The sequence below is a fragment of the Diabrotica virgifera genome, chromosome 3 (genome assembly GCF_917563875.1).
Source record: "Diabrotica virgifera virgifera chromosome 3, PGI_DIABVI_V3a".
NCBI classification, from domain to species: Eukaryota; Metazoa; Arthropoda; class Insecta; order Coleoptera; family Chrysomelidae; genus Diabrotica; species Diabrotica virgifera.
The window spans coordinates 182,405,270-182,425,460 of NC_065445.1; the positions used below are offsets into that span (position 1 = coordinate 182,405,270).

General features: G+C 31.6%; 1 protein-coding gene across 8 annotated transcripts in view; it reads right to left on the reverse strand.

Moving 5' to 3' along the window:
- LOC126881436 (gastrula zinc finger protein XlCGF57.1-like) overlaps nt 1–20,191 on the reverse strand; it is a 132,219-nt gene that overhangs the window by 88,648 nt on the left and 23,380 nt on the right. The window contains exon 2 of one of the 8 annotated variants that reach the window (XM_050645719.1): nt 5,071–6,461. The exons of 6 other annotated variants lie outside the window; for them this stretch is intronic. In XM_050645719.1, the coding sequence (XP_050501676.1) occupies nt 5,071–6,461 (1,391 nt within the window). Of the gene's footprint in view, nt 1–4,039; nt 6,462–20,191 lie in introns of those variants that run through there. One more of the 8 variants, XM_050645713.1, reaches the window with a different exon arrangement.

Consider the following 20,191-nt stretch of genomic DNA (forward strand, 5'->3'; position numbering starts at 1 on the left):
TCAACTTTATGGACGAAAATTCATTCACTCTCTTGAATGGGAGAACTAAAGGTGACATACCGGGTCAATTTACTTACTGTGCTTCTGCAGGTAATAGTGTTGTCGACTTGCTATGGATGCAAAATATTCAAATTTTTTCAGTAGAAAGTCTCCAGGTTTTGGAATATTTTGCCTCCTCTGGAAGTCACTTCCCTTTAAGGCTGATATTAAATTTACCGTCAGCTATAAATAAAAAATGTACACAGCAGTCCAACAATCCAGAATACACATTAATTCCATCTTGGAATGAAAACTACGCATTAGCATTTTATCATACTTTAAAAAACTCACTAAACTGTATGCTTGAGCCAGACTTGGAAAACTCATACCAAAAGCTTGTTGAAACAATTACTAACACCTCTTTGCTTCTTGGCTTATCGAAAAAATTATTTAAAACATTTCTCACACAATAGGCAACCGCAAAGCTATTTACAAATAAAAACTCCCATATATATTACCAGACTTTATTCACAAATCAGACTTTGCTCTAAACTTTACATAAAATTTTATTATAAAGGGATTTCGTATCACATCGACCAAACTGAAAATTGTTCAATATGTAATTTACACAAATTAGAGACTCTTTCCCACATTTTGTTGGAATGTCCATTATACTCGTGTTTTAGATCACCCCTTATTCGATCATTTGTAGAGAATACCGAGAGCTTTTTTCTGTTTTTAAATACAACCCATTCTCCCACTGAGATTAAGGAACTGTGTACATTTTTGAAGTTATACTTCTTTACCGGCGATAGAGGGTGATTTTTTTATATGTTAAAACCTATCAGCCCGGCGCATGCGCATTATAACTTTGTTCTGATTGGATGTTCAAATGACATGTCAAAAATTATCCGATATGGCAGCTGTGGTTTGGAGGTAAAGGTAAAGGTAAACAAATGTATAATATATTAGTTTTATTGTTGTGAGGACAGAAACAAAAAAGTTTATAATATTGTAGTGACTTTTAAATAGTTTTTAAAAGCAACAGGTACGTAATAATTGTTAATGTATCATGGGTATAAACCCACCTATTTGATCTGCCAAAATACATAGTATGTAATACTTTTATCTATATAATTTGATTACCATCAAAATTTCTATCAATATTCACCTAATATATTGTTTTTTTTTACTCTATGTTTTGTTGTATTTTTTCAATTCTAAATCATTTCAATTCAAAATTAAAATAATTTGATCAATTTTCAAAATATCAAAATATCACAAGTTTAATCCGTTTAGTTAGTCGATCTTCGTAAATAATGACACATAGTGTCCATGGCTAAGCGGAGAAGCCGAATGAATTCCAATACCAACCGCTCTTATCAGCGCTGGTTCGAGTCCCAATAGAAACTTTCTTTTTTGTTTTTTTTAATACATTTTATGATTGTAAGTATATTTATTATATAATTGTATTTTCAGAAAATACGTATTTATTCTTGTGTTTTATCCTTTTATTATTTTAATTTTTGGCATTGTTCTAGTAAAAATGTTTGAGAAGTAGTAAGTATAAATTAGTTTAATATTTAAACAAAATATAAATAAAAAGTATATTAATTTCATTTAAATCATATAATAGAAGTGTAACTTCTTACGTGCGTACAAAGTACACACACATTCTTTTTTTATTAATGCACTCAGATTGCGTTCATTTATATTAAATGAATAATTGTAACTAAATCTCCATTAAGCGTCGACTATTTATGTGTAATAATTTGTACTCAACCTCTTGTTATATGATTTTTCATTAGAAACAATAAACATATCTATCTATCTATCTCTATAAATTTTATAGTCAACATTAAGAGCGTAGGTGCAAATATTTACGGATATATAGTCGGTTCGCTAAACTCGGACACAACTGGCTAGTGATTTTAGTAAGTAATTTTGCCAATCTTGGTAAAATTGGCAAAACATAATTACTAAATAGTTAATAATTACTAAATAGTTAGTAATTTTGCCAATTTTGGGAAGATTGGCAAAAAACAAAAAAAAAATACCTATTAAAATCACTAGCCTGTTGTGTCTGAGTTTAGCGAACCGACTATACCTACTTTTTATTTCTTTACGCAGCAAATTACGTGTAGTAAAATTCTTACTGGTATGGAGATATAAACATTGGTTGACAATGGCATTGTCATGGTTAACTTAGAGATGGCTTTTGAATGTTCTTGGATAACCGTTACTTGTATAATCGCTTAAAATATTAATTCAGTTAATTAATATGATCATTTTTTCACCAACTATGTATTCCGTGATTATAATAATATATATACTATACAATTAAAACTAATAATCGAGATAAGAGTAAAAGTGATTTTTTTAATAATACATTGTTACTATGGAACGCTTAGATACATTTTGAACATATTAACAACAAAATACTTTGATCACAGAATTTATCCTGGTGTATTCTCTGCTTGGATCTTCCATGAATAAACAATTAATAACTTTTTATTCATGTCACATCTTAAGTCAATTATTTATCAGATACACCATCCATATTATTTAATAAACTACTCAAAATATTGCTAAAGCCGTGTCAGTGTCAAATATTGTGTCAAATAAGCTTGTTTGTCAATGTCTTGTCACCACATTCTGTTCAACTGAGTGCTTTGTATTACAAAGATAGCCAATGTTCGATTTGGAAAATATCACCACAGGCATGGTATCCATTTTTTACGAATCCTGAAAAAACTAGTTAATATTTTTGAAAAATTTAAACTCAGAATGAAGGACTACATTATTTCCGAGGGCCGAAAAATCCCTTAGATTAAATAAAAAATTTCTTTTGAATTATACATTTAAAATTAAAAATCACACTAAATTTTCTTTTTTTTTTCATCCCTATAACTTATTAAAATAAACATTAAAGAAGTTTTCAGGGACTTTCGGCCCTCGGCAATAACGTAATCTTTCATTCTGCGTTTCAATCTTTTAAAAATACTTATTAGTTTTCTCAGTATTCGAAAAAAATTAATGCATTGGAGCCGAAATTTACGCCTATTCCCTTAAGCGTTGGCGAACATTGCTTTATTAATTCCTTTTTAAGAAACTCTCGTCGCTTGATTAAATATATCAACCCCACCGATATCCAAGGTTTTATTTTTGCTATTTTTTTTATTTAAGATTTTTATCTCCCTCGGTGTTTGTATGTAATTATTTAACTTATTTAGAAATGTATCATACAATAATTTGAGAATCCATTTTGTTGATATAAATTGCATTCCAATGTTCATTTCTTCAAAGCTGTTTTAATTTTCCGATATTAAGGTTTTTAATTATGACTGGAGATGTACATAGATGTAGAAAATTTTTGAGTTTCATTATTTATAAAAACAGCTGGAGTAAAGTGATCAGCCATATCAGTATGAAAAGGGATAGGATTAATATTAATTTACTGTTTTAAATTAGTTTAAATTTTTACAAAAATATGATGATTTATATTTAATGTTTATGAAAAACTTTTGATACACAATGTGTGTTTTTATTGTTCGGGGGGCTCGCATCCCAACTGGAATCAGGGCCCGCTGATCTATCAGTACGTTACTGACTACAACTACCTAATACTCCAAACACATTAGATGAACTGTTTTTACGGTTAGTTGAAATTTGGGATCAAATTGACCAAGATATAAGAACGGTAATTCTTAGTATGAGAGATCGTTGTCAATAAATAATAAATGACAGAAGAGGCCATACTCACCACTAGTACATACTCGGTACTAGTACTTTCTTGAAAAAAATTTCAATTCCGTCATTTATTTATGATGTTAGTTGGTTTAGATGTTTAGAGTTATGATGTTAAATTGTTTGTTTCAATATATTTTTTGTAAAAAAAAGAAAAGTTTTTTATGTCATATGTTCTAAAAGCAACCGTAAAGCACAAAAGAACAAACAAAATTTTTTCATTACAACTGAAATTGTGCTTTTAAAATTATATGTTAATTTTGGCGTGCAATGTATATTCAGAAGCTGCTGTCGTTTAAATAAAAAGCAGTCGAATTTTATATCCAGTTTTATTCAGGATGATGTCAATACGAGAGTCACAAGAAATTCTATTAATCCACAACTGCACAAAAACTCATTTGGAACCAGCAAAAGTACATACTATCATTTTGCGGTCTGTGAGACTACTGGTTCTGGAGCAGTACTGCGGTCAGTGTTGGCGGCGTTCTGCGTACGATGGCGACAGTGCCGCTGTGCTTGACATACAGTTTATAGAAAACCATATGAACCAGTAGTGGCGTCTGTAGTCTGTTGCTGGAGTCTGCGGTTTGCAGTCTTGTTCGGAATCATACCTTCAAGTAAAAACTCCATTGACTGCACTAAGAACTAGTTGCAAAATTTTTAAAACAAACTTTACATTTGAATTGGGTTTTCCCGCGTATGAGTTCTCATATGATTAGTTAATGATCCTTTGGCAACGAACTGTTTGCAACAAATTTCACAGGAGAATGATTTCTCCACCGAATGAGTTCTCACATGATTAGTTAATGATCTTTTGGTAACAAACCCTTTGCAGCAAATTTCGCAGGAGAATGGTTTTTCCCCCGTATGAGTTATCAAATGATTAGTTAATTCGGTCTTGGTAAAAAACTGTTTACTGCAAATTTCACATTTGAATGGTTTTTCCTCCGTATGAATTCTCATAATATGTCTAGTTAATATTGTCTTGGTAACGAACTGTTTACTGCAAATTTCACATGTGAAAAGAACGTCTCTAGTGTGCCATTTCATGTGTGAAGTTAACTCAGAATTCATTGCAAACCGTTTGGAGCAAATTTCACAGGGGAAAGGCCTGTCTCCTGTATGCCTTCTCATATGTATTTTTAAAAAGTATTTTGTTAGAAATTGTTTAGGGCACACTTCACACGGGAAAAGTTCATTCGTATGCACCCTCTTATGTACTTTTAAACTAGCACTGCTGAAAAATCCTTTGGAGCACACCTCGCATGTGAAGCGTATTCTTTCAGTATGTGTTGTCATATGCAAGCTCAACGAAGAATTTGTAGAAAATTGTTTTGAACAAACTTCGCACGAAAAAGTTTCTCTTCCAGTGTGCGATTTAATATGCAATTGAAGATCTTTATTTGTTTTATACTGTTTCGGGCAAATTTCACACTTAAAAGGATGTTCTTTCATATGCACCATCATATGACTTTTTAATCTACTACTTGTTGCGCACTTCTTAGGGCAAATTTTACATCCATAAGGCGCTTCTTTAGTGTGCATTCTCATATGAACCTTTAAATCCGAACTTGTTATACACGGTTTGAAGCAAACTTCACAGCTGAAGGGTTTTTCTCCAGTGTGTGTTCTCATATGTACTTTTACTGCTGACTTGTGTGAAAAATGTTTCGAACAAATTTCACACTGAAAAGGTTTTGCGCCCGTATGCAATCTCAGATGTACTTTGTAATAATGATTGTCTACGAACTGTTTGGAGCAAATCTCGCACGTATATGTTTCGCCAGTGTGCCATTTTAAATGTCGTGCTAAATGTTTCTTGTGTAAAAATGTTGCGGAGCAAATCGCACATGTGAAACGCCTTTCTTTACTCCCTCCACTGTGTTTTAACATATGCGCTTTGAATTTAGAACTTCTAATAAATTGTTTAAAGCATATTTTACATGAAAAAGTTTCTCGGGTGTGCCGTCTCATATGCGATTTTAAAGTAGAATTTGAAAAACACTCTTGGGGGCAAAGTTCACATTTAAATTTTTCTCCAGTATGTACCCTCATATGCACTTTTAATGAGGACTTAAGTGAAAAATGTTTTGAACAAATTTCACATTGAAAAGGTTTTGCACCCGTATGCAATCTCAGATGGACGTTGAAATAATGGCGGTTAACGAACTGTTTGGAGCAAACCTCGCACGTGTAAGTTTCTCCAGTGTGCCATCTTGAATGTAGTCTTAAGTTATAATTGGTTGAAAATGTTTTGGAGCAAATCGCACATGTGAAAAATCGTTCTCTTTTCCCTCCACTGTGCGTTATCATATGCGCTTTGAATTTCGAAATTCTTTTAAATTGTTTGGAGCATGTTTGACATGAAAAAGTTTTTCCGGTGTGCCGTCTCATATGCGATTTTAAAGTAGAATTGGAAAAACATTCTTTGGGGCAAAGTTCGCATTTAAATTTTTCTCCAGTATGAGTCCTCATATGAGATTTTACTTCAAAATTAGTTCGAAACCGTTTGAAACAAACTTCACATTCAAACGGTTTTTCATCATCATCATGCCGTCTTTCTTTACCATCATGCGACTTCATATGTCTTTTTAAATTACGTTCTGATGAATACTGTTTGGAACAAATTGCACAAGTGAATGCATTATTAACAGTTTTTGTATCCTCTCCTACGAAACGTTTGTCCAAGTTCAAATCACTGTTAGCATCATTGTGTATTTCTTCAGAGGAGGAACCTAAAAGTATAATTACTCATTTTTCCATTTGCTGTCTATGATAAAGTATGATTAGATTTAATAAGACAGAATATAGACGAATAGGATGGAGGATTCACTATAGGAGGCAGAAAAATCAGTAACTTGCGATACATAGATGACACATTTATACTAGCAGCGAATGAAATCAAAATGATTACCATCAACGAACTGATACGTCAGATAAGCAAAGATTTCGAACTTAAGACCAACATCGGAAAAACAAAAATAATGATCGTAGACGGGGAAAATAATAATCTGCCGCACATACACCAAGTGACTAATTTCGAATTGTAGGCAGATTTGTGTACTTGACGTAGTACACAAACTTGACGTAGAACGCAGAGAAGCAATGGCCCGGAACCCAACAGCTAAATTAATTAAAATACGGAAACACCGAACAATAACGAGGAATACTAGGCTCGGGGTTAGTAGAAGTCTTCGAAATGTCGGTCTACAGAAGAATTCTACGCGTTTCCTGGACAGAATACATAAAGAGAACATACCTAAATTACTTCGGCCACATAGCCAGAAGAACGGGGACCATGGAACTATTGATAGTAGAAGACCGAAGACCAAGAAGAAGATCTCCAATAGGATGGGCACACCAAATGAATTATTATTATACTGAGAATAATCTAATTACATTATTATACTGATTATTTCATTTATAGAGCTTCTGACCAATAGAAACCTTCAAGAATAAAAATTACAGCGATTATTTCATTCATAGAGATTCTGTCCAATAGAAACCTACGAGAATGAAAATTACAGTGATTATTTTTTAATGATTTTAACTTTCAATCGTATAGTAGGATTTTTGATCACGTGTTTAATTCTGTCCAATCAGATTAAAATTATAGTGGGAATAATCTACTGTAGAAAATTACCGATAGAATTTTTTAAGTAGATTGTTTTTGTTTAATGACAACCAGTTTCCTAGTTTTGACAACTGTCACATTTAAGAAAATATCCATAATATACCTACTTTTAGTTCTGCATCGAATGTCAAATTGTCACGAGGAGAACACAAATAGGCAAATTTAAGCGCTCGATTTACTTCGGTAAGATTATTTCATGAACAAAACTGTATTTATAAATAAACAAGAATAAAAAACCGCTAAACGCCGTAAAAATGAGTGGCGCATACAATATTCCAGCTACAAAAGATCTGATATGAATATTACGTGGCGCGAAAATTTATTTTCATTTTGATTCAAAACAAAATTCTAGTTTTATTTTAAAAGATTTTTTCATAATATTTGCCCAATTTGAAGTAAAACGCGCCACAAAAGAGTAACTTTGCTGGAATATTGTATGCGCCACTCATTTTTACGGCGTTTGGCGGTTTTTTATTCTTGTATCAGGAGTTTTTCAAAGTTATTTATAAATTAAATGTATAAAGTTGAATGCAATGTTTCTCGATTACACGTTAAGCTTTATAAATGGTCACCTTGGTCACATTATCTCCCAAATGATCTAGTGTTTATCGAATGTACACTAGATTTTTTTTTATTCGAAATACATTGAAAAAAATATTGGGATGGCCGGTAAATGAACTTGGATTGCCCGTTGCCAGATCAAATTAGCGTCGTAGCCACTACAACTACATAAACCATTTAGGAAATAATCGTTAATTGGATTATACTTTTGTAGCTTAATAACTTCTAAACGGCCTAACCGAATTTGTTCACTAAACATGAGTTTGAAACGTATTGACAAGTAGTATCTTATGCATCTAAGGTCAAGTATGATATATTTTTTAAATGTATTATTTAATAGTTGGACAAGAAAATAAAATTTTTATTAACAATAAATAAAATTTATATTTAAACAATTAAACATTGTTTAAGGGGATAGGCGCAAACTTTCGGCTTCAATGCTATTTAAAAGCATTCGTCTTTTTCGAAGCCTGAGAAAACTAATAAGTATTTTTGAAAAATTTAAACGCAGAATGAAAGATTACGTTACTACCGAGGGCCGAAAGTCCCTGAAATTTCGATAATGTTTATTTTAATAAGATACAGGGTGAAAAAAAGAGAAAATTGAGTGTGATTTTTAATTTTAAATACATATCTTATTCAAAAGAAACTTTATATTTATTCTAAGGGACATTCGGCCCTCGGTAATAATGTAATCTTTCATTCTGCGTCTAAATTTTTTAAAAATATTTATTAGTTTTTTGAGGATTCGAAAATATGAATGCATTTAAAGAGCACTGAACCGAAAGTTTGCGCCTATCCACTTAATTATAACTCTTATGGTTATCATTTATTCGTAAAATGAAAGAATTTTGAAAATTTGTTTTGTTATTGTAATAAATTAAAGTTTGGTGATCTTTCCGGGCCCCATTCAAATACGGTCCCGAGGCAGGTGCTTCACGGGGCTAGGCCCTGCCCGTGAGGATTAATAAAAATAAAATGTATGTACATAGTTTTTTTCCCAGTGTTTATATTATTTTCTATTTTTCTGAAAAGTTCTGAGAGAAATATGGAATAACTGATTTACTGTAAGAGTTGATATTTTAAAGGCTTTTATTTAGTTTTAGTAAAGTTCTCTGTGTATTGTATAATATTTTTCTTTAGATATTTTTAGGCTACTAATCAAAATAGTAATATCTGCATTTTGTAAAATATAAGATAAATAAAGAGGTCTTCGTGAAGATTAATAAAAATAAAAGGTGTGTAGTTTTTTTCCCAGTGTTTATTCCCATGTTTTACGAAGACCTATTTACAAAACCAATATAACTGTATTTTTAATATTTTTCTGTAATTTTTTCCAAATGATCTTACAATTTCCAAATTATTTCATAGAAATTAGGTTTTTACACTAAAACATTAATACCCCAGGCTGTGGGTGAAAAATAGGTCGATTTCAGGATATAATTCAGGAATTTTTGAAACGTATCAGGTGTTGTAAAGACGATGCCAGGAATAACTTCTACTAAAATGTAACCAAAAATATTGTGCGCTTTTTTTTTAATTGCGATTTTCATTTGTTAAATTTGCAATTTTTAATGATTTTTAATTTTGCAGCTTAGGATATTGATTTTAGAGAAAAACTTTTTAATAGAAAGTTGTAGTAAATTAAAAAACCTACAATTTGAGGTACGGTAAGTTTAATTTGGTTAATTGGTTATTGGAAAACAGCCTGCGACAGGTCCAAAATGGCCGTTTTTTACAATTGCATTATTTATTGTACAAATAATTTTCTTTTATTTTTTAAAGCTTTAAAATGAAGATCTTTCAATTCCAAACATAAAAAAAAATTGTAAAGGCAGATTAACGAATTTGTTGCTTAGATATTATAAATTGTTTTTCCCAAGAGGTCAAATGTCGAAGGCTATAACTTTTTGAAAAAAAAAATCGTAGAGAGTTGATGAAACCTCTAATCTCCTTCTAAAGAGTTATATTTTTATATTCTGATGTAAATAAATGCGTAAAACATTTTTAAACCTCTAATTTTTGGGTTTGAAAATAAGGGGGCAAATTTCGTTATAAACATTTAGAGCTGAAGCGGCCCTGTACATCCTATGAGTTTTTAACTTACAGATTATTGTTGCTAAAGATGAAACAAAGATTTATAAAAAAATAAAAAATTTCTACGACCAACTGAAGCCGAGATAATTTTTGAGTTTGAAAATAAGGGGGCATATTTCGTTATAAACATTTAGAGCTGAAGCGGCCCTGTACATCCTATGAGTTTCTAACTTACAGATTATTGTTGCTGAAGACAAAACGAAGATTTATAAAAAAATAAAAATTTTCTACAACCAACTGAAGCCGAGATAATTGTTTTTTTTTCTTGAGTCGTAGTGCCTTTCTTTACAACAATTAAGAAATTATTTTACAGTCATTGACTAAAGAAAGACTTATATTATCTTAAAATAAAAATTATTATAAAATATAATTACATTTAATTATTAAAAATTATTTTTAAAATCGGTGCTTTTGCGAGCGGCCGAATTTTGCAAATCGCCCGGCTCGCTTCAAATCCGCGCGGTCGGAAAATTTTTACTTAGCTTGTATTAAATTTTGAGAGAAAACAATATAATAATATTACCATTATAATATACAGTCTTTTACCACTGTATTTGTTTTTCTTGATAAACTTTTATATGTGAAATTTCATTTCTGAAGAAATAATATTACAAAAATTATATATATATATATATATGTATATGAAATATATAACTATATTTTAATTTTTTCATTGTTATATAAATATAATAATAATAATGTTACTTCTTACTATAATATACAATATAAAACTTTTTCTTCTTGTAGTGACTATTCTTTTTGGATTTCACATATAAAAGTTTATCAAGAAAAACAAATACAGTGGTAAATAGACTGTATATTATAATGGTAATATTATTAAATTGTTTTCTGTCAAAATTTAATACAAGTTACGTAAAAATTTTCCGAGCCGGGCGATTTGCAAAATTCGGCCGCTTGCAAAAGCACCGATTTAAAAAATAATTTTTAATAATTAAATGTAATTCTATTTTATAATAATTTTCATTTTAGGATAATATAAGTCTTTCTTTAGTCGATGACTGTAAAATAAATTCTTAATTTTTATAAATAAAGGCACTATGATTTAAGAAAAAAAAACAATTATCTCGGCTTCAGTTGGTTGTAGAAAATTTTAATTTTTTTATAAATCTTCGTTTCGTCTTTAGCAACAATAATCTGTAAGTTAGAAACTCATAGGATATACAGGGCCGCCTCAGCTCTAAATGTTTATAACGAAATTTGCCCCCTTATTTTCAAACCCAAAAATTATCTCGGCTTCAGTTGGTCGTAGAAATTTTTTATTTTTTTATAAATCTTCGTTTCATCTTCAGCAACAATAATATGTAAGTTAAAAACTTATAGGATGTACAGGGCCGCTTCAGCTCTAAATGTTTATAACGAAATTTGCCCCCTTATTTTCAAATCCAAAAATTAGAGGTTTAAAAATGTTTTACGCATTTATTTACATCAGAATATGAAAATATAACTCTTTCGAAGGAGATTGGATGTTTCACCAACTTTCTACGATTTTTTTTCAAAAAGTTATAGCCTTCGACATTTGACCTCCTGGGATAAACAATTTATAATATCTAAGCAACAAATTCGTTAATCTGCCTTTACAATTTTTTTTTATGTTTGGAATCGAAAGATCTTCATTGTAAAGCTTTAAAAAAATTAAAAAAAATTATTTGTACAATAAATAATGCAATTGTAAAAAACGGCCATTTTGGACCTTTCGCAGGCTGTTTTGCAATAACCAATTAACCAAATTAAACTTACCGTACCTCAAATTGTAGGTTTTTTAATTTACTACAACTTTCTATTAAAAAGTCTTTCTCTAAAATCAATATCCTCAGCTACACAATTAAAAATCAATAAAAATTGCAAATTTAACAAATGAAAATCGCAATTAAAAAAAAGCGCACAATATTTTTGGTTACATTTTAGTAGAAGTTATTCCTGGCATCGTCCTTTACAACACCTGATAGGTTTCAAAAATTCCTGAATTATATCACGTTTTTTCACCCACAGCCTGGGGTATAAAGAAAACTTAAAAATACAATTTTGTTTTTGTAAATAGATCTTCATAGCTAAGTGAAATCTAGAACAATTTTAAATAACCCGCCACGCCCGCTTTTAGCCGTGTAGTTCAGTAAGTAGTTCATCGAGTCGCTAGCGTCTAGTGTGACAATCAAATGTATGCAACCAAGCACTCTCCTTGTTGTTATTTCTCTATTAGTATAGTATAGTTGATCCAAAAGATGGCATAACCCAGACATCCAAAGTGAAAGTTATCCTTCAACACCAAATTGTTCTATATGGTCCACACAATCTCCAGAAAAAAGTCACACCATTTTGAGCGTCGGGTTAGGGGGGGGGGGGGAGAGGAGGGAAAATCGGTAAATTCGTAGTTTTTTAAGTTTTTCGCCAATATTTCTAAAACTATGCGGTTTAGCATGAACAACCCTATATACAAAATTGTTCTACATTAAATTTGAAATAAAAAGTCCCTATGCATAATCTTTCTAAAATGAATGGTTCCAAAGTTACGGAGGTAGTATAGTATAACTGGTCCAAAAAAAGGCCTAACCCAAACATCCAAAGCCAAAGTTTTCCTCCAACACCAAAATGTTCTATATGGTCCACATATTGTTCAGTAAAAAGTTACACCATTTTGAGCGTCCGGTTTGGGAGGGAGATGGGAGAGAAGCCGGTAAATTAGTAGTTTTTTTGGGTGAAAAGTCGAGGTTTTCGATACTTTTTATATTTTTTGGGCAATATTTATGATATAACTGTACCAAAAACCCAGACATCCAAAGTGAAAGTTATCCTCCAACACCAAATTGTTCTATATGGTCCACATAATGTTCAGCAAAAAGTCACACCATTTTGAACGTCGGGTTTGGAGGGGGGGGAGGGAGGGGGCAGGAATCGGTAAATATAAAAAGTATCGAAAACCTCCACTTTTCACCCTCTGTAACTCTGGAACCGTTGGTTTTATAACAATTATGTATAGAACCTTTTTTGTTTTAAATTTTATTTAGAATATTTTTCTATAGAACATTCCTTACGCTAAAGCATAGTTTTAGAAATATTGACGAAAAACGTAAAAAAACTACTAATTTACCGACTTCTCCCCCATCTCCCCCCCCAAACCGGACGCTCAAAATGGTGTAACGTTTTACTGAACAATATGTGGACCATATAGAATAATTTGGTGTTGAAGGAAACTTTTACTTTGGATGTCTGGGTTAGGCCTTTTTTGGACCAATTATATTATACTACCTCCGTAACTTTCTAACCGTTCATTTTAGAAGGGTTATGCATAGGGCCTTTTTTATTTCAAATTTAATGTAGAACAATTTTGTGTAGAGGATTGTTCATGCTAAACCGCTTAGTTTTAGAAATATTGACGAAAAACTTAAAAAATAGGAATTTGCAGATTTCTCCCCCCTCTCCCCCCCCCCAAACCCGACGCTCAAAATGGTGTGACTTTTTTCTGAACATTATGTGGACCATATAGAACAATTTGGTGTTGGAGGATAACTTTCACTTTGGATGTCTGGGTTTGGGTCTAACTATACCATACTATATGAGCTGGACACAAACAGATGAAAAAGAAATGTACATATGTAAATAATGTAAAAAACACGTGCGTGTGGAGCTAGAAGTGCAACCACCCCCTCGTTTTGAGATCTGGGTTGTTTAAATATTGTCATGCAATATCTAAACAGGAGAAGAGATTCACAATGTAGCAAAAAAACGAGATAACTAAATGTTCTTTAATTTTTCAAAATCATCAAAAATTTCAATTTTTTATAGATTTTGATTGACCTTGCAGGATTGGAAAATATCCGTTACATGCGTAAAACAATTTTTTTTTAGTACTCAACCATGCAAAGTGTAAATAAATTTTACTATAGTGATAAATAAAACGTGCTCGAAGGATAAATAGAAATTTTTGAAAAAAAGGTAAAATTTCATTTTTTTCATAATCTTTAGATCCGTTGCGGGATCGGAATAATTCTTTTTTTGTTTTTCTTGTAATTACCAATTGCAACTTTTCCGCACTATAGCGATACGGAATTATCAACTTGACTTTTTTCGCACCACCCTAGTTTATAGTGATTGAAGTAAAATTGTTGCTTCATAAAATTTTATTTTCAAATGCGGGAGAGAGTACAAAAGTTAAGCGGAAGAGGAAGTAAGCTCCTGAGATAAAGGGTACCCCCGTTAAGATGGACAAAATGACTATAAGAATTCAATTTTTTTTCTTTTACGTTCTATGTGATTAAAAAATAAGACGCAATTTTAAACATTCACCCCCTACCTCCTCCCCGCCACCAAAAACGTCATATTTTCATTTTTAATTATTTTTTTTTAGGAAAGATGCAATTAAAAGAAGCAATTTAAACATTCACACGCGTCGTTGAGGCTTTTGCAAAACATGTCTACTTTTTATAGACCCGTAGGTTGAATGTACCGGGTGTCCCAATAAGAATGGCTGTCGGCCATATCTCAGAAACCGTTTATAGTACAGCTTTGGGAAAAAAAGTTTTATAACAAAAGTTACCTCGAGAAAAGCCTGGAAATTATTTTCATATCTGTAAGTCCACCGCTAGAAGGCGTAATTGAATGTCAAAAATTTAAAAATCGAAATTTTACAAAATTTACATTATGAAAGGGCACTGAAAATCCGATCATCGTATTCTTCGCAAAATTCTGCGAATATTTGATTTCACAAGTGTAACTCTACCTTTGCAAATAAGAGGTGGGGGTGAGTGGGAACCTTGTTATGAAAAATGGCTGTAAGTCCGGTTCTGCTTAATCGATTTTTGCAAACTTGGTCTCGTTGAAAACAGATCTTTTTCGTTAATGTAAGAGTTATAATTACGAAACAGTCTAATAAGTAATATGCCAGCTAGGGGGCGCTATTTTATGTTTTTCAGAAATCTAGTTTTCTTTGGAAAATATTAAATACAAGTATGCACTTTTAACCCTGTATTACAAAATTAGACTAAATTATCAACAGAATATCGAAAGCCGCATGTCGATACCTTTTTTGTATCTCGAGATATCTTAAAAAACGTGTTAATTTTTAAACATAACAGATGATGTCTCCTGTAAACGAAGTTACGGAAATCAAAGTGAAAACAAGTAGTGTGCTGTGGAAAAAAATTAAAGCGTGACACTTGTGGAATGCCGACAGAAGTAAATACTTATTATAGATTCGATTATATTCGTTTGATTCAATTAGATTCCATTCGATTAGATTTAATTTTATTTAATATATATTATATCTATAATTTAATATAAATATATAATATATACCTAATTTAATATATAATATTATATACTAGTGATTTTACCCGTTAAAATTAGGATTAATAAGATATAAAGATACATAAAGCTTTAAATTATTATTTTTCTTAATGATGTAACCGATATTTTTTAATTTAAAAATTTAATTACTGATGAATTATAGTAAATACTTCGTGTAAATCTTAATCGTAAATAATGCATGGAAGAGTTCATTTATTTTTCGATACTCTCATTAAAGGGGAGGCCGTTATACAAAGGTGACTTTTTTAAATTTGTTGATTACATTATTCCTTTCAACCTACTTATCCTCAAATTGTATTTTTAAACATACTATTCATTTTATATAATAATAATTAAATTCACTATCAAATTTGAAGTAAAACTTCTTTTGAAAGTTTGTTAATTCTAAAATTAATGGGTAAAATCACTAGTACAGTTTGTCAAACGTAGCAAAAAGTTTAAAAATTTCGGCGATTGTAAGATTTTCATACTCTTTCCTACGTTTGACAAACCATATATATTATGTATTAAATTGGGTATATTTTAAATATATTAAATTATAAGCATAATTATAATAAATAAAATTAAATCCAATTAAATGGAATCGAATTGAATCGAACCGAATATAATTGAATCTATGAGAAATATTCACTTCTGTCGGCACTCCGCAAGTGTCCCGCTCTAATTTGTTTCCATAGCACACTCCCTGTTTTCACTTTGATTTCCTTAACTTCGTTTACCGGTGATATTATCAGTTTGTTTACAATTTATACGTTTCTTAAGATATCTCGAGATAGAAAAAAGGTATCGACATGCGGTTTTCGTTATTCTGTTGATAATTTGGTTTAATTTTATAATACAGGGTTAAAAGTGCATACTTGTATTTAATATTTCCCAAAGAAAACTAGATTTCTGAAAAACATAAAATAGCGCCCCCTAGCTGGCATATTACTTAATAGGCTGTTTCGTAATTATAACTCTTACATTAACGAAAAAGATCTGTTTTCAACGAGACCAAGTTTGCAAAAATCGATTAAGCAGAACCGGACTTACAGCCATTTTTCATAACAAGGTCCCACTCACCCCCTCCTCTTATTTGCAAAGGTAGAGTTACACTTGTGAAATCAAATATTCGCAGAATTTTGCGAAGAATACGATGATCGGATTTTCAGTGCCCTTTCATTATGTAAATTTTGTAAAATTTTGATTTTTAAATTTTTGATATTCAATTACGCCCTCTAGCGGTGGACTTACAAATATGAAAATAATTTCCAGGCTTTTCTCGAGGCAACTTTTGTTATAAATTTTTTTTCCCAAAGCTGTACTATAAACGGTTCCTGAGATATGGCCGAGAGCCATTCTTATTGGGACACCCGGTACATAACTTCAAAATACATTTTCAACGAAAACATTTCGTTTATAAATTCGCAAAAGTGTGTGTGTTATTGCGTTGCCGCTGAGACTGTTGGGAGAAAGGCTTGTTGTTAGCCCGACTGCAACCTATTTGGGAGTACTGTTCACCAGGACTCTTAACTGGGACGCAAATCTAAAGGCAACTTTAGATAGGGTAAGAAACAGGGCCAGACTTCTCTACCCTCTCTCTGGACGAATTGGCAAGACACACAAGAAGACTCTCATTCACACTTACAAGACCTTTATTCGACCCGTAATGGAGTACAAGTCATGTCTCTACTCTCTTTGCACAAGAGCAAAACAAGAGAGGTTGTTGCGAGCGGAACGTAGAATCTTGCGTATATGCAACTACGAGCACTGGAGATATCCCTCAAACGAAATCCATAACATTTCAAACATCCCCAAAATCACCGAGAGAATAAACTCTCTGAACAGGAACTTCACAATCAAAGTAATCAACGATCCCCCCTCCGACACACAAGAAACTCTCAAATGTTCCTGTTCATCTTCCGGCCACGTACTCTACCGAAAGCCCAAACACAAAAAGATTCATTTACCGTCTGCTCTAATGCAAACATGCATTGACGAACTCCCGGTAGAGTACGAAAACATCCTCGAGGCTACCCCGTTAGCCTACCGTACCCACCTTTAACATATCCTCTTCCCTACCCCGAACAGGGAGAAGTTGGTTTTTTGCGGTTTCCCAACTTCATTGCACAACTATACCTGTTCGTCCCAAGAAAATAGCCGCAACTATTTTCTCCACTCGAACGCTCACTGTCCACGCTGCGCTCATAAGCCACCTCCTGACCGCCCACGAGGGACGCAGGTTCGCCTGTCGTTGTACAATGGTTTCTAGGGAGACTGGTCGAGAGCAAAGCACGGACAGTACACGTAAATGTCTATGGAACCAACAACAATCCATCAAACTTTCTTCTCTGTTGACTTCTCAGCCTTCTGGACACCACCGTCCGGCATAACCCAGGAATCCAAAAAACACCAGGATACGGCACTTGCCCCAGTGTGTTTTTCGGACTGTTTGCTTTTGCTGCCACATTTTACATTCACCTCAAACCCTGAAGAGGACTAAATCCTAAACGGGGACAATCATTGAACGCATTTCTACTTAGCATTATATCTAAACAAGCAAATCAAACAATGATGATGATGCGTTGCCGCTTCTGCAATACTCAGATCAGATTTATGGATGGATTCTTATGTAGTTTTTTCTTCTGAATCCAAGTCTCAAAACGGCATTTCGATATTTCTAACCGTCTTCGAGATACTCGACCTCAAAGTTTAAAATGTGACGTCACAATGGTTTTATTTTCTGCAGACACACTACACGCCCAGCTGAAATCCTTGCTATTAAGTAGGCTAGTTTTTTAATCTCGATTTGTTAAGCAAAGCATAGGTTATTTACATTTGACACTTCGTGAATGTCAAACTAAATTTTGAATTAAGTATTAATAAAACATCAATGACATTTGATAGTGAATTTAATTATTATATAAAATAAATAAGATGTTCAAAAATACAATTTAAGTATTTTTTAAAAGCAATAATTTATTAACAGCTAACAGCTTTAAAAAGGTTTATTCGAGTATACGGCCTCCCCTTTATGATAAATGGACTGTTCCATTTGCTATGAAATTAAAATATACTCGGTTCGCTAAACTCGACACAACTGGCTAGTGATTTTAGTAGGTAATTTTTTTCTTTTTGCGAATTTTGCCAAAATTGACAAAATTACTAATTATTTAGTAATTATTAACTAATTAGTAATTATTTTTTTGCCAAATTGGCAAAATTATTGACTAAAATCACTAACCAGTTGTGTCTGAGTTTAGCGAACCGACAGTATATGAAATAATATTGTTTGGTATAAAAAAATTATGGTCTGATATGTGCAATTACATCCTTCTAATGGAAAAAAATATTTGAAGATTTTTCTCAAATTATGGATACCAACAACATTTTCATCTATAACTTTTTTATTTTTAATTTGACGAAGAAAAGTTATTCTTCACAAAAAGCTCTTCATGTTCTAAGATTTATGATGCAACCATCATAATATGTAAAATTTTGTTAATTTTATAGGAGGTATATAAAAAATATGAATTTCGATCAAGAGTAAACTACCTTTATAGTTCATAACATTTAAATTAGACTGATATAATTGCACATTAAAACATAATTATTAATTCTAAACTACTTTTCACAACAGTAATTTTCCATATTATGAATTAAAATACGTAAATAAACAAAGTTTTCGTTATGATAATGCTCGCATTTTCAGCTTGTTATTTATTTATTTAAAAGCGTTTTACTTTTTTTGGAGATGGCTGCATGTCTAATTTTTTTATTTTGTGTAGTTTATCAAAAAGTATATTTCTAATTTTTTCATATTTTTCCGTAAGGTGCGCCGCTTTGAAATTAAAAAAAAATATTTTGGGGGATTTGGAGATTTTACCCAATTTATAGACTTTAAAATATAAATCAAGTTTTTTTTACATGTTATAATATACAGGGTGAGTCATGAGGAACTGTACATACTCCTACCTCGTATAGGGGCTCCTATGGGGAATAACAAATGACCATTAAAAAGTGTCTGCTCCCATTGTTTAATAATATACAGGGCGAGTTTCGCATTTTGACAGAAATTTGTATTCGTCATAATTTTTGAACGGTCAGATCGATGTGACTCTTATTTTGGCCAATCGTTACACTATTACCACCTAATCAACTAATTTATTCAAACTAGAAAAAAATCAGGTCCGGCTTTAAAAAAATTAGTTCGTTTGGGTCTTAGAAAAAATTTCACCCTGTATACGCTTTTTGAAAACTCTAATATGAATTTTACAAATTAGACAAGTAGGCAATTAAAATGGCATATTTATTTTTTTCCGCACACGATTACTTAAGTTTTTATAAAAAAATCAAATTTCACTAGGAATTAAAAGTTTGGTAAAGTGAACCATAGATTTAAAAAAAATAACTTTTATTACAAAAATTAATTTTTTTTTGCACAAATAAGTAATTTATGTTACCATCCAATCAACTGATTTATTCAAACTAGAGAAAAATCAGGTCCGGATTTAAAAAATTAGTTCGTTTTGGTCTTGGAAAAAATTTCACCCTGTATACGCTTCTTGAAAACTCTAATATGAATTTTACAAATAAGACGAATAGGCAATTAAAATGACATATTTATTTTTTTCCCACACGATTACTTAATTTTTTATTAAAAAATCAAATTTGTCAAAATCGGAATTTTAACCTAAATATGAAAAAAAAATGAACTCTCGGTTTAACTCGCTACAACTCTGTTCCATTTTAATTTTTTTTTTCTGAAATTTTTACAGCACATACCTCTTACCATTGTGAAGACTATGAAAATTTTTGTAAAATTTTTCTTCTTGTAAAAGTTGCAAACTTGTAAATCGCAAAAATTAGGTG